This window comes from Vombatus ursinus, unplaced genomic scaffold, assembly GCF_900497805.2.
Source record: "Vombatus ursinus unplaced genomic scaffold, bare-nosed wombat genome assembly UNPS02000749.1, whole genome shotgun sequence".
Lineage (NCBI taxonomy): Eukaryota > Metazoa > Chordata > Mammalia > Diprotodontia > Vombatidae > Vombatus > Vombatus ursinus.
This window is the reverse complement of record NW_020940527.1, coordinates 20987018-21005992: the sequence shown is the minus strand read 5'-3', so window position 1 is coordinate 21005992 and position 18975 is coordinate 20987018. Positions and strand designations below refer to the sequence as shown.

The following is an 18975-nucleotide window of genomic DNA, read 5'->3' as shown; positions in this document are numbered from 1 at the left end:
CTTCTTTGCTTCAGTTTCCTCATCTGTAAAATGAGCTGGAGAAAAAAAAAATAGCAAACCACTCCAGTATCTTTGCCAAGAAAACTCCAAATAGGGTCAAGAAGAGTAAGATATGACTAAAAAATGACAGAACACATACAAAAATCTGGCACCCTGAGATAAATTCCCCATCACTCTGTCCCTTTCTCAAGTTATGGATCTGTTGGACCGACAAAGCTCATACACATGGCATATGATACCATTTTAGAACAAAGTAAGATATAATAAAGAGCTAATCTCAGCGTGCTGATAATTGCATAGCACAAGAAATACAGTTCAAATTCAGAGAAGGGAAATTGTTGTGGGCTGTACCTGTCAAGAAAGACTTCATTAAGGAGACAGAGCTTGAACTAGGCTCTGGAAGAAAAAACACACTGAGGAAATAATTCATTCCTACTCCTGCAGTGAAGAAAATAGCTCAGTCCTGGACACATCTGTCTTAGCCTGCTAAAACGTCTTTTAAAAATATCTGCATTTTGGACAGTAATGGGCCATGATTTTAAACCTGTGTTGAAAGGAAAGGAGGGAGGTGGGGCAAAGCTGAGTTTATGTCCTTGCCAGTGATCTGATCTCCAGACTAGGTTGTTTATACCACCCTCTCAAGTGGTGCAGCCTCAGATCCAGCGAGCCGATGCCTCAGGGAGATTTATCATGGGCAGACCCCACCAGAGCAGTTCAGGAGATAATGGAGCTTGAAGGATGCCTTTCATAAACTAGTTTGCAGTGGATCATGCTGTTGGCCTGTGGAAGATCTCATGTTACAGCTTGTTAAGAGAATTTTAGGAGGCCAGTCCTCCAGACAGTCTGCTGCCAGACCTGATGACAAATGAAGAACTTCAGGAGGGGAGGTTAGATGATGGGAGTGACTCAGGTAAACCTGATGGAAGAACTCAAGGAAAATACTTAGAACAAGTAAAAAGCTAAGCACTAGTACTCCAGTCATGATTCCCAGATTCAGAATACAGGGAAAGTTAGTTTGGGTCCCCAGGCCAAGGGAATAAAAGAAATGATAAGCATTCAAGAATTAGCTAGTTAATAAGATTTTCTTTTTATTTGAAAACACAGGCAGGGTCAAATTTATAGCCACAATGGGTATCTAGGTGGCACAAGGGATAGAGCACCAGGCCTGGAGCCAGGAAGACCTGAGCTCAACTCTGGCCTCAGACACTTACTAGCTGTGTGACCCTGGACAAGTCACTTAACCCTGTTTGCCTTAGTTTCCCCATCTGTTAAATGAGCTGAACAAGGAAATGGCAAACCACTCCAGTATCGAAGAAAACCCCAAATGGGATCACAAAGAGTTGGACATGACTGAAAATCCTAAACAATAAAAACAATTAATGGGTACCACATTGTAAAGTGGATTGTGATGGATCAGAAGCAACTTTGGCTGTAATATAAAGCAACACTAGACTGGTCTTCCTGCTGGTTCTCTCCCCTCTTCTTGCCTTTGCACAGGCTAACCCCCATGCCTAAAATCTACTCCCTCCTCACTTCTGCCTCATGGAATCCCTTCTTTCCTTCAAAACTCAGTTCAAACATGATCTCTACATGTAGCCTTTCTTGATCGTTTCCCCCAACTATAGTCCCCCCCATTACTTGTATTTATTTAATATATATTTGTATATGTTTATGCCTGTACATATGTAAACATATAGACATGTGTAGGTGAGTGTACATGTAGGCATGTGTGTGATATACATGCATATACATGTGTGTATATACATTCCTCCTTTGTTCTTTAATGATACATGCTGGTATATAACATATATATATATATATATATATATATATATATACACACACATATACATGTATGTATTGCATATACACTTTCCCTTAACAGAATATAAAAACTTTGAAGGCAGAAATGATTTCATTTTTATCTTTGAATCTCCAATGTCTGACACATCACAGACAATAAAAGCTTGTGGACGTTGATTTAAAAAATTTAGAAATATTCAAGTGAGCTCAACAAATTCAACTTTGAAAATTGAGTACCACATGCAAAGGAATATTCTATGTGCTGTGTAAACCCTGGCCTCATGGAACTTTTGTCTACCATAAAAGATAAAAGATAAAACCATAATTCTAGAGGTTAGGAGTAGAGAGGACATAGCCTGAGAGTTCAATTGTGATTTCAGTGATGTTAGAAACTTCTGGTATGAAAACTCTCTCTGCTGACGTATATTGGCAACTTATTTTAGGGAATTGGCTGAGTACTGAGAGATTAATTGATATGTCCATAGTATGTGTCAAAGGCAAAATTTGAGTCCAGGTTTTCTTGACTCCAAAATCAGCCCTTTCTCTACCATATCATGCTATCTCTCATGAGAATTGCAAGCATGGGAAACAATAAGTGAAAATTCACCAAGTTGGGAGATAGAGAATCTTGTACAAGAACCAGAAAAGAGGCCAGTGTCACTGGATCATAGAGTTATACATATTGTAAAACTACAAATAACAAGCCTGATCTATCTTTTATGTGACAAACCTTTAAATAAAGCCATGGTGATGTCTTTCCCAGGGCTTCTCTTCTCTAGGCTGAGAGTTACCACTTCCTTCAGTCATTTCTCATAGGAAAGAGTTTCATATCCTTTTCTATCCCAATCACCCATTTCTTAATGTGATCTAGTTTATCAAGGTTCCTTCTGAAATGTGGCATTCTGAACTGAATTCAACATTCTAAGCATTGTCTGGCTAGAGAAAAGTATAGCAGAACTATTACATAGAGCTATCACTAGGATAGAATGATCAGGGCTTTGAACCAAGGTATGAAATTTAAAAGGCATTGGGCAATGCTTGTAATGCTCCAGCAGTACAGAAACAAAAGAGATTAGTTTCTGGCTGGCAAAGATTTTTTAAATTTTTGTCTTAATTTCATTAGGTTGGAGAATGCTTAGTGTTGAAATTACATCTAAAAATGCAAATTGACAACTCTCTAAGACCATAAGTTACAGAAAGTTGACAAGTTGTAAATGGCCTTGGCCACATAGAGGTTACATAATTTGGCCATGGTCACACAGCCTGTGTATAAGAGATAAGACTTGACCCATATCTTCCTGATTCTAAGACCATATATCTATCCTCCATATCACATTGCTTCTCAGTTAGCCAGACTATCTAGTTAATAAGAAAATGCTACCAGATGCTAGACTGGAGTCAACTTTTTTCTCTACCTTGTCCTATTCCTTCACTCTACCTCCCTAGTAGGAGCCTTATACTTATGTCCCAGAGCTTCTGACTCTCTATCATAGACCAATGCCTTATCTCCTTCCTGCTTCCCCTTATTCACCTGAGGTGTGATTTGTGTCAGTTTTCATGATTGTGATTCATGGTGACTTCCTTACATGGAAAAAATCTATTTATAGCTTTATTACCACTTCACCACCACCTTTTTTGTCTGAACATAATACTTATATTAAAGAGGGAATAGTTTGCATGAGCTTTCGGAGTAGCCACATTATACTGTATACACTAAAATCCTGTGATTTTTTTCTCATGAACTACTATCCCATCACTGTCTACCCCTATACATCTGTGCAGTCATCTTTGTGGCTAATTCATTTCTTGTTTTGTTGGCTTTCTTTTCCCTAGTCATTGGTTTTCAAAACCAACATGTTTATGTACACAGTGGTTAATAGTTTCACACTGCTTTCTTGTCTCATTGACATTTAGCAAAACACATGGTTAATGACCTAATAGAAGTAAGGACAGATAGGGAAAAAAAGCTCAGAGTGGGAGATTCTATTGATTGGGATGGTGACCATCCTTCGGAAGGAAGCAGCACTAAATGCAGACAGATTGATGTGTCCATGCACATCAGTCACTTAGTCTGCATTACTGACCTTGCTGGAAGCTAAATTAATGATGAATTAAATCATCCAAAATCTCTATGGGATAGCACGTATTACATTTGAGTAAACAGCAGAGACAACACAAGTATTCATCCATGCACATATACACATATACATGGAAAACCTGATAAAAATAAATAACAGAAAATTAAAGACATCTAACCATCATCAGGGGACTTGCACAGCTCCAAAGACTAGGAAAATGACCCCTAGGCATGTTGACATAAGTATTAACATCCCTGAACAATAAACATTATGCACCTTCTCTGAGCAAAGTACTGGTGAACTTACTACTTTAAGCTAAGATATGACCCCTGACTTTGAAGTAGTTAGCAGACTAATAAGGAATAAAACACCAACACACACAATGATAATAAACAGTTTTACATAATAAGTTAGGGAGCGACAGAGCAAAATGCAATTGTATATGAATTCTGAGGAGGAAGGTCTTTACTGAGCAGGAAAGATCAGGGAAGATTTGCTAGAAATGTTAGCATTTGAAGTGAACTTTGAAGAATGAGGAAGAATTCACAAGGTGAAGACAAAGATGAGGGTATTCTAGGGATAGGGATCAATATGAACAAAAGGATAGAAGCCTAAAGTCACAGTGACTTTGAGGGAGTGGGAGGAAGTTGATGAAGGTTTGGCTGGAGTATGGAGACCATGTATGGGAATGTTAAAAGATGTCATAAGGCCAAATGTTATAAGATGAAATTTAATAAAAATATGTAAGATCCTACATGGAGATTGAAAAAATCATCTTTAGAAGTATAGGAGGATAGGAGGGGCTACTCAATAGATCATGAGAGAAAGATCAAGGGGTTTTGGTGGGCTATAAATAACTAGATAAGACTCATCAGTGTGCTATGATAGCCAAAATTAAAATTAATGAAGTCTTGAGACAACTTTCTCACAGTGTCCAGAAAAGGAGATTAAGATTGTTGATTCACTTTGCCCTGGTAAAACAACATCCAGAGTATAATGATATTTTTTTAAAAAATTATTTTGAAAGGGCATAGAGAAGCTAAATCATGTTCAGAGGAGGGGACCATGCCTCATGGAGACCAGTTGAAGGAAATGGGTACATTTAACCTGGAGAAGATACAACTTAAGAGGTGATGTAGTAGCTATTGAAGTATGAATGTGACCAATCATGAGTTCTAAGTTAGGTATGAAGGTAAGTGAAACCAGAGTAGTTGTGGTGGATTTAGAGAACAAGGATAAGGGAAAGGACTATAGGTCATGATAATTTTTGTGTGAATGAGTTCAGAGAGGTAGGATAGGAGATTATAGAGGTGGAATTTCATAGTTTTATACTTTGGAAGTGACACAATTCTGTGAGATGGTAGATATCTATGGTATGACTGTTTTCACGTGTGGTTAAAGAGAAGGAAGTGGATAGAGTTGACAAGGATGAAGAATTATGTGTTCCAATTCTTAAAGGGATCGTGAATATTGACAGCCATGGGGATGATGGCAGGGAGTGGAGAGGAAGACCATGAACCATATCAAAGTCATTGAAAAAGTTAGGGCAAAAACCTTAATGTTAGTAGATAATGGCAACAAGGATGGTGAAGAGGCGGTATGAGTGAGCTATATGTTCTTCAAAAAAGAGAAGGTCACTGAAGGAGGGTAATAGAGGAGAGGTCAGGGAGAAACAGAAGAGAGTAGGGAGTATATGTAGCCATTCTCCTTGGGTGGCAGGGGCCTTGGAGAATGTTTTGTCTTCAGTGGAAAGGATTACTTCATATGTTGTGGGTTCAGAATATAAACAAAATAAATACAATATAATTTGGGGATGGATGAGTCCAGAAGCTGGAGGATCAGGAAAAGCTCCAAATAAAAGGCAGAGTTACTCTAGTCCCACCTTATCTCCCTGTAGTAGCAGCAATCATAGCTCTATATCAGTTATTTGCTCTTCAGGCAGCCACACGCTATCATTTCTGGTGATAGGTATACACTTATTTCACTTGAGTTTAAGGGACTTGTAGACAGGAGTCTTGTCTAAGCTGTCACCTTTACTCCTCATCAGCCTTCCACAAACATTCAGCCTGAAAGAATGGTTTGGGTAAGGATGGCCTGAAGAAATTAAAGGAGAATGACCAACAAGACTTATCAGGTTGCTCATCACTCACATGTCACCCCATATTGAACAGCAGGATTTGGACCCACTGAATCATTTGTAAGGAGATTTCTCAAATCATGCATCAACCTTCTCCATTCCTATTTTGAGAAGAAATACAAGACAATTACAACACTTCAGAACACTTTTCTGTCTGCCCCTACTCTTCACTCAAGTTGACTACAAGAGCTCTTCTTTGCTGGCTTAAGAATAAACTCAAAGCCTCCACCAATTGGATAGGCTTATATGTGGATGAAAGGTCAGGAATGTCATCAAGTGAGGCAATAACCTTGACCTCTGAGTTTAGCTGTGTGTGTCTGTGTGTGCAAGTATACACACACACATGCACCTTTTTCAACAACCATCCATTCAACTACATGGGAGAGTAGGAGTTTTAGATTTGAGGAACTGGGGGAAGTTAGAGACAGCTAGGTGGTACGGTGGGTACACAATCAACTTCAGAAGTTGCTAGACTTAGAGTCAGGAGGACAAAAGTTTTAATACCGGGCCAATCACTTAACCCCTTTAGGTCTCAGTTCTGTAAAATGATAGGGCTGGACTCAATGACCTGAACTCAATACTGTCACTTTCAGCTCTAAATCTATGATCCTAATGTAAGGGTGGAGGTTGAATCTGTTCCATTTTAGCTCTGATCCCTTAACTAGGTAAAAAAAAAAACAGAAACAAAAAAATCATTTAAAAAAATGAATCAAATAATCAGAATTGAGCATGACCAATGCCTGTACACTTCTTTGCATGAGTCAAAGTCATCTTTGTGAGAGTTGGAGGTGCCATCCTTAGAAATTTGTATGAAAGAAATAAGTTTCAGAAATGAAGGGAGATATTCTGAAGGTCTGGATTCAGAACAAGTATGGCATTTCCAACACACACCTTTGAGGAGGAAAGAAAACACTTGGCTATTGAAGAGAAGGAAAATAACAAGAAGAAATCACTGACTCTACAAGAACCTTAGAGCAAAGGATCCAGTCTGGAGGATGTCTCTAGAAAAGATAAACTCTTTACCCAACTCTCCCTCTCAACGCTTGTCTGTGCAGAGACACTATAATATAACCTACTCTTTCTTTACCCAAGCATTTCCAGAAAACTGAATTTTGCTTCAACTACAAAGAGGCCAGAAGTTAACTAGAGGTAGGTATAAATGTAAGGTTAGGCAGAGGGCCCAGCCTCTACCTAGGAGTCAAGGATTTTCCTATCTGTGGGGTCAGAGCAATTGTGATTGAACTGAAAACACCCCAAAGTCAAAGAGTAGGGAACTGAGTGGACCTTAAAGACTTGGGCTTGATATGAACTAATCATTGCAACACAGTGTTCCACTATGATCAGAGTAGCTCCTTTATATATGATAGCTAGGTTTAGTCTAACCTTCAGAAATCAAAATCAGCAGGTACAGGGAAAGTGTAATAAAAATAAGGAAAGGTCTCCTTCAGAGACTTAAGTCCTTGGACCAAGATATGATGTCCAGTTCAAAAGACAGAGGAGCCTAAGGGTTCTAGCAACTTAGCAAAGAGTGTCTTTTCTCTCTATTTTAAAGAACTTGGTGCCTGAGGCAAAGAATCTCTTGCCATAGAAGAGAGGTCTTGTATATAAGACTCTGAAAGGGACAAAACAATTCACTCCTCAAGGAAAAAAGCCATGAAGTTCTGGGTTTTTTTTCCTCTCGTCCTAGGGGAAGCTATTGCTGATCCCATGGCAGAAGCAAGAAAGACTGTTTTTCTAAAAGATCTTTAAAAAAAAAAAAAGCCTTTGGTGTCTGAACTGAAAGAGTATGGCAAAGTCCACTGTCCTCATGAAAAAGTCAAACACACCCTATGACCTCAATTGTAGAGACACTGCTGCCCCTTGTTCCAGATCCTTAAGTCCTATTGCCAAGGCCTTTCACTGAAGCCAGATGCTGGAACCAAAGAGAAGTTCAACATTCCACAGTCATGTATGCGTCCAGTAGGACTGTGCCTGGAGGCATCACTCAGAGACTGGGACTAGGAAATCATCAGCCAGCAGAGGCTATGCAACCTGCATCTGGTAGAACAGCATCCAGGAAAAGAGACTTGCAGAGGATTTTTACCAGTGGGAGCAAGTGAGGACATTGTCAGGAGGTATCTCTAGTCCTGCAGAATTAGATTGTGATCTTTCTCCTTACATGTGCACCCTAACCACATGCTTCCTTTACGTGTGCCGTTCCCATTGATTGGATGCATATTTATGAGAGACTGTACTCCCAGTTTATGAGGGAAATGTTTTATTCCCACTTTTCTTACTATGTTATTTTATTGAATGCCTTAGCTTTGAACTTTAATTGTGTCTTTACTCAGCTCACAATTAAAGATCTGCAAATTTGTTTAAGGACTCAAGAGCTATGGCTTTGAGTGAATATAGACCCATGGAGTACCTTGAACCTCTGTAGACATCCCTGGGAGACCCACTCAATGAGTTGAAGGATGATCTCAATGTGCTATACTAGCAATTAAAGAACGAGACCAAGAATCATTCCTGTTACTATATTTTATTCCTTAGGTTGTGTCTAACTTGGTCTTAATGGTAAAAAAAAAAGTGTATCCCATATCACCATGCTGATCAGCTGTTAAAAATGTTCCTCCCTGGATCAGGTGATAGCAGAAACACTTCCTCTTGGATCATCTGGCACTGATCTTTCTGTTATACTTCTAAAGTGACAAAGTAAAGGAAGTCATACTTCTATGTACCACACAGATGTTGAATTAGAGTCATGTGGTAATTTCATCTTCTTGTTAAAAGATGATACTAGCGATGAGGAAAGGAGAGCGGCTAGGTGGTACAGTGGATAGAGCACCCAACCTGGAGTCAAGAAGATTCATCTTCCTGAGTTCAAATCTGGCCTCAGACACTCACTAGCTGTATGACCCTGGGCAAATCATTTAAACTCTGTTCGCCTTAATCCACTGGGGCAGCAAATGGCAAACCACTCCAATATCTTTGCTAAGAAAACTCCATGGACACTATGGTCCATGGGGTCACAGACAGTCAGACACAACTGAATAACATAGGATAGAGCACATTTTCTGTGCAAGGGGGTATTGTGGTGCTTTTCATTCTCTCTGAATTCCTTAGTGCTTATCCTTTTCTTGTGATTTCTAGGGTGCTTTTGATGTTTACAGATTTTTCAGATATTTTGAAAGCCTGTTTAAGGATATATAACACAATAGTTACGTACTTGCAGGAAAAGCCTTTTAAAATTGGACTATACCATTTGGCCTCAAAGGTTGACTCTTTACTTCCATTTCCATGCCCCTTTGTTAGTTGGATCTAACCCATTTGGCATTAGGGTTAATGAGGCAAGGTTCAGAGCCAATCCTCATGGGAGTCAATTAGTTTTACAATAAGAACAAAATCCATTTCTCTTCTACCTGTGGGACTCTTAAGCCCAGAAAGAAATTTTACAGCTACATGAAGTTAAATCACAAGGGAAGCTGGTTGAAAGAGCGTGAATGTCCCTATGTATACTTGTCACTAATAAAAAGTTACTCAAAATTATGGTAAATCAGCAACAACATCCTTTCATTAGGAGAACTTACTTCAATTCTTCACCAGATATGTGTTCTCATTAATGTGGATTCAAATCTCTGCAGAATGTAGTCCATCCACACATTCTCCCCATGTGCAAATCATGCCCTCCAATAAGCATTCACAGAAGAATTACCCAATGCAATAGAGGATTTTATCTTCACTTACCCATGTATATGTTATCCATCCCTCTCCCTCGAATAAAATGCAAGCTCTTTGAGGACAGAGACTAGTTTCATTGTTGTGTTTGCATCTCTAACACATAATAGGTGACAAGTAGATGCTTCTTGAATTGGGTTGAATTCTACTGGATTCTAGGACATGTCATTAAAGGGATAGTTGGTTAGCATCTAGAAATGGAAGCAGTAATTACAAAGAACCAACATGGCTTCATCAAGAACAGGTCATGCCAGACATCTCATTTCCTTTTTTCAATAAGATTACTAAAGATATACATGAGGAGGAGGCTATGAATATAATTTACCCAGATTGAATAAATAATTCATACTATTTTGATGGAGAAGATGGAAAGATTTGGATCAGGCAATAACACAATCAGATGACATCAGAACTAGGTGGACTCAAAGAATTGGTTATTAATGGCCCCAGGTCCAGAACCAAGAGCAATGTTTGGAAGTTATAAAAAGGCAAATTAAATTTGATGCCAACAACAACTTCTTTACAATTAGAAATGTCCAAAAGTGGTGGTAAGTTTCCAGTCCTTTGAGGTTCCCCTATAGAAGGTGGACAACTACTTGCTAGATATGTTAGAGTCACCCACTGTTGTTCAGTCATTTTCAGGCATGTCCAACTCTTCATGACCCCATTTGGGCTAAATGAGGTGGCAAATTCCACTTCAGTCTTTGTAAGTTAGCTCTTGTATTGTTAGTGTCAATATAATTCTCATAGATAAAAAAGCAAGTTAGCTTAGAAGTCAGAGATAGTTGAATGGCAATCAGAAAACACATGAAATAAGAGAAAAGAAAGCTATTAGAAACTTGAATCTTGAATTTGAAATGAAGGCTCTGCATTGATTTGAGCTGAATTATCCATGAACTTGTCCATTCAACTAATATTTATTGACCACCTGCTAGTTACAAGGCCATGCACATAATAGAAATGATGGAACAACAAAGATTTAGGTCGAGAAAAATGAATGAGACACAAAGAGCAGCTGTTGCATATTCTGACACACCAGAGCGATTTATTATTTACAATCAGAAAACATCTGTTGTTGTTGTTCAGTCGTTTTTCAGTTGTGTGCAACTCTTCATGACCCCATTTGGGATACTCTTGGCAACAATATTGGAGTGGTTTGCCATTGCCTTCTCTAGCTCGTTTTATAGATGAGGAACTGAAGCAAACAGGGTTAAGTGACCTGCCCAGGGTCACATAGCTTAGCAAGTATCTAAGGCCTGATTTGAACTCAGGAATATGAGTCTTCCTGACTCCAGGCTTAACACTCTATCTTCTGTGCCAGCTAGCATAATGAAATGTATTTTGAAAACAAAGTCACCACTACTATGAGCAAGATGGATTTTCCATACAAAAGATCATAAATTTATAACTAGAAGGGACCATCAAGGTCATCCAGTACGACTTATTTTACAAATGAAGATACTGAGAACCAAAGAGGCAAAGGGACTTAGTTGGAGTCACATCAACAGGAAGAAGGACAAATTGATTGTTAATTACTTGGAAACTCTGTCTCTTGGGGTTTTATTCACTACAGCTTCCTCTCTGTTATATTGCCTCTCGTGATTTGAGGTTATATTAACACTTTGAAGAGGTCATTGTTTAGTTCCATTTTATAGATGGGAAACACTGGGGTAGAAAGATGAAAAGATCAGCTCAGAGTTGCAGGACCACTCAGGATTGGAGCCAGAGATAGAACCTGACTTTCAATGAATCAATGATGAATTATAGCTTAGCCTCCCAATAGAAAACCTTCCCAGCCTAAGAGCTGCTATTGCACTTATTTCTTCCTAGTCATTTCTGAGTTATGAAGAAAGTAAAAACCTGAATCAATGACAATTCTTATCAGCTGGATTTTTGGGTTATTACTTTAATTTCTCCAATTAAAGCATTTGTGCAGACTCCATAATGTTGAAAGGTATAACTAGGAGGAAAGAATGCAGTAAATACAGCTAGGATGAAAAATGTGGTTTTCTTGCTCTCTTCAAAATGAGATTCCAAAGGCTACAAGAGGCTCTTCCTGCTCATTTGGGAAAAGTAAGTGTCTGTACTTGCCATTTTGCCATGATGGACCATAACGTCTTAGAGAGTAGAAATTGTTTCTTTTCTTTTTTTTCTCACTCTTTTTTCCCCTCCCCACTTTTTGTCTCTCTATCTCCAGCACCTAGCTCAGTGCCAGGCATATAGTAAGTATTTAATGAATATTTATTGATTGCTATTAAATTACAGGACAGTGTAACTGGGTATGTGTAAATAAGGTATGTGAAGGTAATGATAATCCTAAAAGAAACTTAATTGGAATTGATTGGCCCAGCCTACAGTGGCACCTTTCTATTTGTAGGTCTCATTTCTAAAGCTTTTTAAAAACAAATTTAGAAATTCTCTTCACCGATGGGACAATACAAATGATGATCCAGTTAGAGAAGAATAAAAGGGTCTAGATGGTGTTTGGTGTCTAATCTGTATATTGATGAAGGGAAACCAAGTCATTGCTGTTGTATGGAGATTATTGTTGATTGAAACTGGTAACTGGGGCAAGCAGAGTCTGGAAACATGATCTTCTCAAAGAGGTCAAAGAGGATGTTGGCCCTTTGATGTCTGCGTCGAGCCAGAGGTGGATATGTAGAAACAGACCACCAAATGGAAGGCGTCATTGTTATCAGAATTCACTATCATCATTTATAGAGGACTATAAGGTCAAGCATGTTACCTTTGTTATCTTATTTGATCCTCACAGCAGACCTTTGAGGGGTGTTGTGAGGATTAAATTGTTATCCCCATTTTACAGGTGAGGAAAATGAGACTGGCAGCATTTAATTACTCTTTCAGGGTCACAGAGCTAAGAAATGACTGTTACAGGGGCTGAACTCAGGTCTTCCTGACTCCAAATCCAGGTCTCTATCTACTGTGCCTTTAGATGCACCATAGTCACCAGCAGCAGCAGCAGCAGCAGCAGCATCACTAATTTTCACTGCTGATCAGTCCCCACTAGCTTTGTGACCCTTAGGCAGATTAGGGAGCTGAGTTTTTAATTGTAGATGATGGTAACTCTAGTTTCTTAATCTGTTTTTAAAAATCTTCTTTCATAGAAACCTTCTATCTCACAGAATATAGGAAATACTGAGCCAATCATACCGTGGCCCTGAACCTTTAGCCCTCTTATTTGTGACTGGTTGTTATTCTGTTCTTTCTTCCTTCTTATTCCCCTTTTATGTTTGTGTTTTTGTGTCCATTTTAGGGATTTATTCCACTCCAAGGGAATCAGGTGACTGAGCTCCTTCCCAATCCTGAGGAACCAGGGAAGCACCTCTTTGAAATTGCCCCAGGTAGGCCAGTGATTGTTTCATCTTTTCTCCACATTCAGACAGGTCAAGAGTTGTGAGTCCACAGAGAAGAACCCTGGTGATATCAGGGTTTAAATGGCACATATGATCTCTTTTGAATTCCCTCTGATCTGGAATTGCTAGCTACAAGAATAATTCAGCATCTCACCTTATATCTATACAGCACCAGCATCTGTTTGAATTTTTTGAAAAAGTCACTCATTTCAGCATATAGCTATTTAATTAGTTCCCATGTGTAAGGTGGGATCAACAGGGTTGTTTTATTTGTGGTGTAATCATCAAAAATAAAGAAAACAAAGAGAAACAAACAAAACATGTCCCAGCCCTAACCCCTATGGGGTATACCCCTAAGGGTGAGGTGCTTCTAACAGGTCTATAGCTTCAGCTTTTACTGGACTCGAGGACACACAGTCACCACAAACTCCTCCCCCGGGATGTCAGTGTTGCCCAGACTGTGATGCACTATATCACCCTAGCCATAACTAACAAGGCTCATGTATCGGCATAGCTCTCCTGGCTGCCTTCCCATTCATTAATTAACATTCACACACACACACACACACACACACACACACACACACACACACAAAGCAGGGGCAACATCCTGGGACCCCAAACCATCTCTACTGACCACAAACCACCTCTGCCACCTCCATCACTTCACTACCCTGTGCCATCTTTCTCCTTGTCTCCCTAATCTGTATCACTGAGTCTATAGCCTCTCAAGGGGCCAGTCTCACATATACTAGCAATGACTGAATTGACTTTCCAGGTTTAAATACAGTAACTGATGCAGTCTTAGTAGAAAGTCCACTGCATTCTCTCAGCATTATCGTCATATTTGCTCCCTTTCAGCCTCTGAGTTCAGTTGCACAGTCTCTCCAACAGTGCTAACACAAGATGAGTCATTACAATAGCTATTGCCCCTTTGATAAAACTAGCTATTTTGAAGTTTAGCAAATGAGACTTGCACAAGGACAGAGAAAAGCCACCAAAAATCTCATTTATTTTGAGTTGTGAAAAAAAAAAACAGAATTTCAAATATGAAGTTAATTTTTAAAAATCTATTATTTTTGACAGTAATATTTTAAAACAAAATTAATTTTTAAAGTTCCTTCAAGTTCAGAGTGATTAGCATAATTGTTTTTGAACTCAATAAAAGCATTTTCTTTTTAAATGGATTCCACAGTAGCTTAAGTCCTGAATAATATTGTTCTCTGCACTTGGGAAAGTGCGATTTGCCTTTCAAGTAAGCCAGTTTCTTCAAATAGGCAATAATACATCTAACCTTTACTTGCACCCCCACTCTAATTAAAAATCTTCATTCTTCAGTGTCCATCAATCAGTAATTTTTTACTCAGTAATCACTTCTTAAGCACCTACCATATGTCAGGCACTGTTCTGGGGATACAAAAAGAAGCAAAACAGAGTCCCTGCCCTCAAGGAGCTTATAATCTAATGGGGGAGACAATACACAAGCAAATCTATAGAAAGCAAGCTATATACAAGTAAAATAGTAAATCTGTATAAGTCATAACTGTGAGTCATTTCATTTTAGCAACTGGTATGAGGATTATAAGCCCCTTGGTTTATAACCTAGAAGGTACTGTTGCTTTTTCATCTCATCCCTACTTCAATGGTCTGGATAATTAAATTACCTGAATTTTTAAAATGATTATGTATCTTAAGGGGCTGCAGAAACTTAATTTAGCCCAGTGTATTTTGTGCAGTCTCCCAATTGCCTGTAAGTAGTCAAATTGTTTTTGCTGTTAGATAAGAGTGTTTTAGAATTAAATCAGAAAAGGATACTAAATTTAATAGATCTGGGTAAAGAATAAAGCCTATTTGGTAAAATTCTATTTTAAAGGAAACCAATCAATAATGGAAAAGCAGTTCACAATGATAGAACAGACTTTCTAGTCACAGAGGTATAAATGGGTATTTCACAAATGAGCAAAGTGAATTAGGGGCTAAAAAGAATGCTGGAACTGGTTGTAATCTCTTCAAGGAGATCAAATCAGTGCCTTTGGTGCCAGTGAAAGGCGGGGAGAAAGGATAAAGGAAAGATTTCTAAATTTGTGCATGCCAAAGGCTCCTTCAGCAGTGCATCGATTTATACAGGTTTTAGGAGTTTCTCCCTTCTTTCCATTTGTTTGCATAAACAAATCCTTCTGGAGAGTTCATATGCTGCTACTGAGGCTAATCTGAGAAACAGAGCATTCAAAATGTGTATGTTTCTTGGATCAATCTTTAAGGATCAAGGTGAATTTGTGTACCTGGCAGAATCCAGACTAGATATACATCCACCTCATCTGGGCTATTTTTTTCTTTCATCCAAGGGAACTATAGGAACCTAGATTCTCTCTTTGCTACCCAAAACTAAGCCATAGTAGCTTAAAGAATACTTCTTTCTCCAATTGCTTGTCCCCACCTTTGGTCAAATGTGGAATCACAATAATAGCAGATTCTGGATGTGGCTTAGAGGTGCTAAAGTGTTCTCTGTGATGCAAGCTCTTTCTTCAATAGCCAAAAGAAAATTTAGCTTATGAACTCACCAGTAAATAGCACCAACTCATGAATAATGTATCCCATTTTTTCATATTCCTTTTCAGTATCAGACTGAGAAGGTACAAACTCAAGTTGTCAGGTATAATTATCCAAAAATTCAGAATTAAACTTAATCCCCAACCATCATAATTAATCTTAAGTGCTTGATAATATGCATTCCTCTATTCCTTTTAATTGGTTTTTTAACTGTTCTTATTGTTAATTCTTCTTTTTTACATTATGTTTAATGTAAGTGGAAATTATTTTTAGAAATAGATAGGGTACAAATTCCAATAAATAAGTAAATCTTCCTTCACTTCATGTTGAGAACATTATCACCTTTGAGATGAAAATGTTAGCAAACTATCATTTTATATTTTGAAGTTCTTTATTTCTAAATGACTCTAATGCAGGACTCCTGGCAGAGAGATCTAAAATGGGGATCTTAGGTAGGAAATTATTTCTAATAAAGAAAACTAGAGCAATTTGAATATATACATATGGATATATATGTAGATATACTACAAATCTGTGATGAAAAACTGATAACCCCAGGAAGAATAAGGGCTGCTTTTTTTTTTAACCTAATAACCAAGAGTTTGGAGGAAAATGATATCTAGCCAAAAAAAAAAAAAAAAAATAAGAGAATGCTGACAAAGCACAGATCTAGAGAACAGTTTTTAATTGGCAGGGAGGGTATGATCGGAGAGAGAGGAATGATTTATCAGCTGATAGATTCATTTTATATTATGCTTCTTGATTAATTCATATCTAATGAGATCTCAGTTTGTAAAAACACAGCAATATCTTTCTGTTGCAGTCTGTGATGACATGGAATTTCTTATTATGGAGGCCATGTTGGATCACAACTAAGGGTTTAATAAGAACCCCCAAAAGGATTTATAACACTAGAACCAATAATATGGAGAGTATAGTATCACACAGCTGTTAGCTGTGATAATGACAATAACAAAACCACAAAACAACACGACAAAAATAATAAGTTATGTACATGGTGCTTTAAAGTTTATGCAATATTTTATATTTGTTACTTCATTAGAGCCTCCCAACAATTCTGTGGGATGGGTAATATGCTATCATCCCTATTTCACAAATGAGGAAATTGTGACTCAAAGAAGAAACTTGACTTGCTTATTGTCACCCAGCTATGAAGTGTTAATGTCAGAATTTGGACCCTGATCTTCCTGCCTAGAAGCTTATTCTACCCACTACACCATGTTGCTGCTTCAAGTGCTGGGGTCTTGGTAACAACTCTATTTCACTGAAGCAGCATCATCAGATTTTAGGATTTGCCATTATTTCATTCTGGTCCATTTCTAAGGTATTTCTTGGAATAGAAGACCAACGAGGTAAGGAAAAATGACTTGACAACATGTCAATGAGCCCCCTTGTGCATTCTGAGTCTTTAAGCAATCTGAAAAGACATGCGTGGTCTAAAGAAAACCCAAAGTACCTGATCTGGGCTCAGGTAGCTCTAGGTTGGCTGACCAATTGCTGGGTTAGTACTTGTGGTCCAGAGACCAAGATCTATGTGAGTTATAAATAACTGTTGCATCTTCAACCAGACTACCCAAGAACCCCCTATATGGAAATAAAATCATGTTTAGTTTTGTTCTCTTTTTTTTTACAAGTATCTCATTTTATTCCCATATCAAACCTAAATTAGCAGTGGACTAATCTGATTCAGGCCTATCCCAGATCAAATTTTCTTAATAGGAATCTATCCCCTATGTTGGAGCTTTGAACACTATCCCAAACTTGAATTTCATACTGTTACTTGTTCCTTTTCGATCTGAGGCCATACTTAGGAGTTGTCCTATTTTTAATGAATTTGTCCAAAAGCCATACTGTTTATCAGTCTCCATGTCTTCTCTGTCTTCTGAAACTCTAAAGCACAAGTTAAGAGGTAAATGTGGCTCTTGTCCAAACATAAACAGGTATGGAGTAATGCCATAATTCTTAGTAGCATCCCCATGCCCTAGAAATGGCAGATGTTGAGTCTACTGGGTCTTCTAAGACATTAGAGTTCTTAGTAAGTTCGATAATGTGCAATTAAAACACTGGCTGATGATAGCTCTGAGAATGGTAAGGCATATATCTCTATTTAGACCTTGATTCTGACATCTTGGGTAGCTTCTTCCCAAAATCTCAACCTTAATTAGGATGGATCCTGACATGGAAATCATATACCAAGAAATGCATATCCTCCACTAACTTGGTCACCATAGAAGCTTTTTGGTTCCTGGTTAGGTCAGGGACATACTGAACAAAATAGTTTGTCATCACTAGCATGTCACTCATATTCTTTCTGTCTCATATTCTCTCCTTCCTGTCCCATATAGGATATCTTTTGAGATATCCAATAAGTATTTCAAATTCAATTTTTCCAAAGCCAAACTGAACTCATCATTCTCCCCTTCCCCAAATCTATCTCTCCTTTAAACTCCCCTGTTTTTGTTCATAGAATCATTATCTTATTCTTCATCCAATCACCTAACCTCAGAAATGCCCATGAATCTTCTTCTTCCTTCACCCACCATATCCAGTCAATTGTCAAATCTTACAATGTGATATGATGGATCACTGGATCTGAAGTTGGGAAAACCTGGCTTAAAATCCTAACCCAGATACTTACTCGCTTTTTTTAATCTTAAGAGTATTTTATTTTTTCAATTACATGTAAAGATAGTTTTCAACACTCATTTTTGTAAAATTTTGAGTTCCAAATTTTTCTCTCTCCCTTCCCTCCCCCCTCCCCAAGACAGCAAGCAATCTGATAAAGGTTATACATGTACAATCATATTAAACATATTTCCACATTAGTTATGTTATGAAAGAAGAATCAGAACAAAAGAGAAAAATAACAAGAAAGAAAAAAAGTGAAAATAATATGTTTCAATCTGCATTCAGACTCCATAGTTCTTTCTCTGGATGTCGATAGCATTGCCCATCATGAGTCTTTTGGAATTGTCTTGGATCGTTGTATTGGTGAGAAGACTAAGTCTATAGTTTTATTCTCTTAATGGAGAACCAAGATAGCACATTTTCTGCAATATTTGGATCTTGAGAGGCTCAGCAAATGCCAGAGACAAATACTAAAGAAATCTATATTGAAATAATAGGATTGTTACTCTCTCTCTCTCTCTCTCACTCACAGTGTTCACAATTCAACCCAAATATAAACCCTAACAGAAATACTGGCACATAGTAAGTACATAATAAATGTTTATTGACTGAAAAGTAGCAAGAGTGCTGGACTTGTAATCAGGAGAGACCTGGGTGTAAATCCTAC

General features: G+C 38.1%; 1 protein-coding gene across 5 annotated transcripts in view; it reads left to right on the top strand.

The window, feature by feature from the left end:
• Positions 1–18975, top strand: part of ARHGAP22 (Rho GTPase activating protein 22) — a 421947-nt gene that overhangs the window by 134696 nt on the left and 268276 nt on the right. For all 5 annotated transcript variants that reach the window (XM_027860644.1, XM_027860638.1, XM_027860630.1 and 2 more), the window contains exon 3: positions 13010–13097. In XM_027860644.1, coding sequence (XP_027716445.1) covers positions 13010–13097 — 88 coding nt within the window. The remainder of the gene's footprint in view (positions 1–13009; positions 13098–18975) is intronic.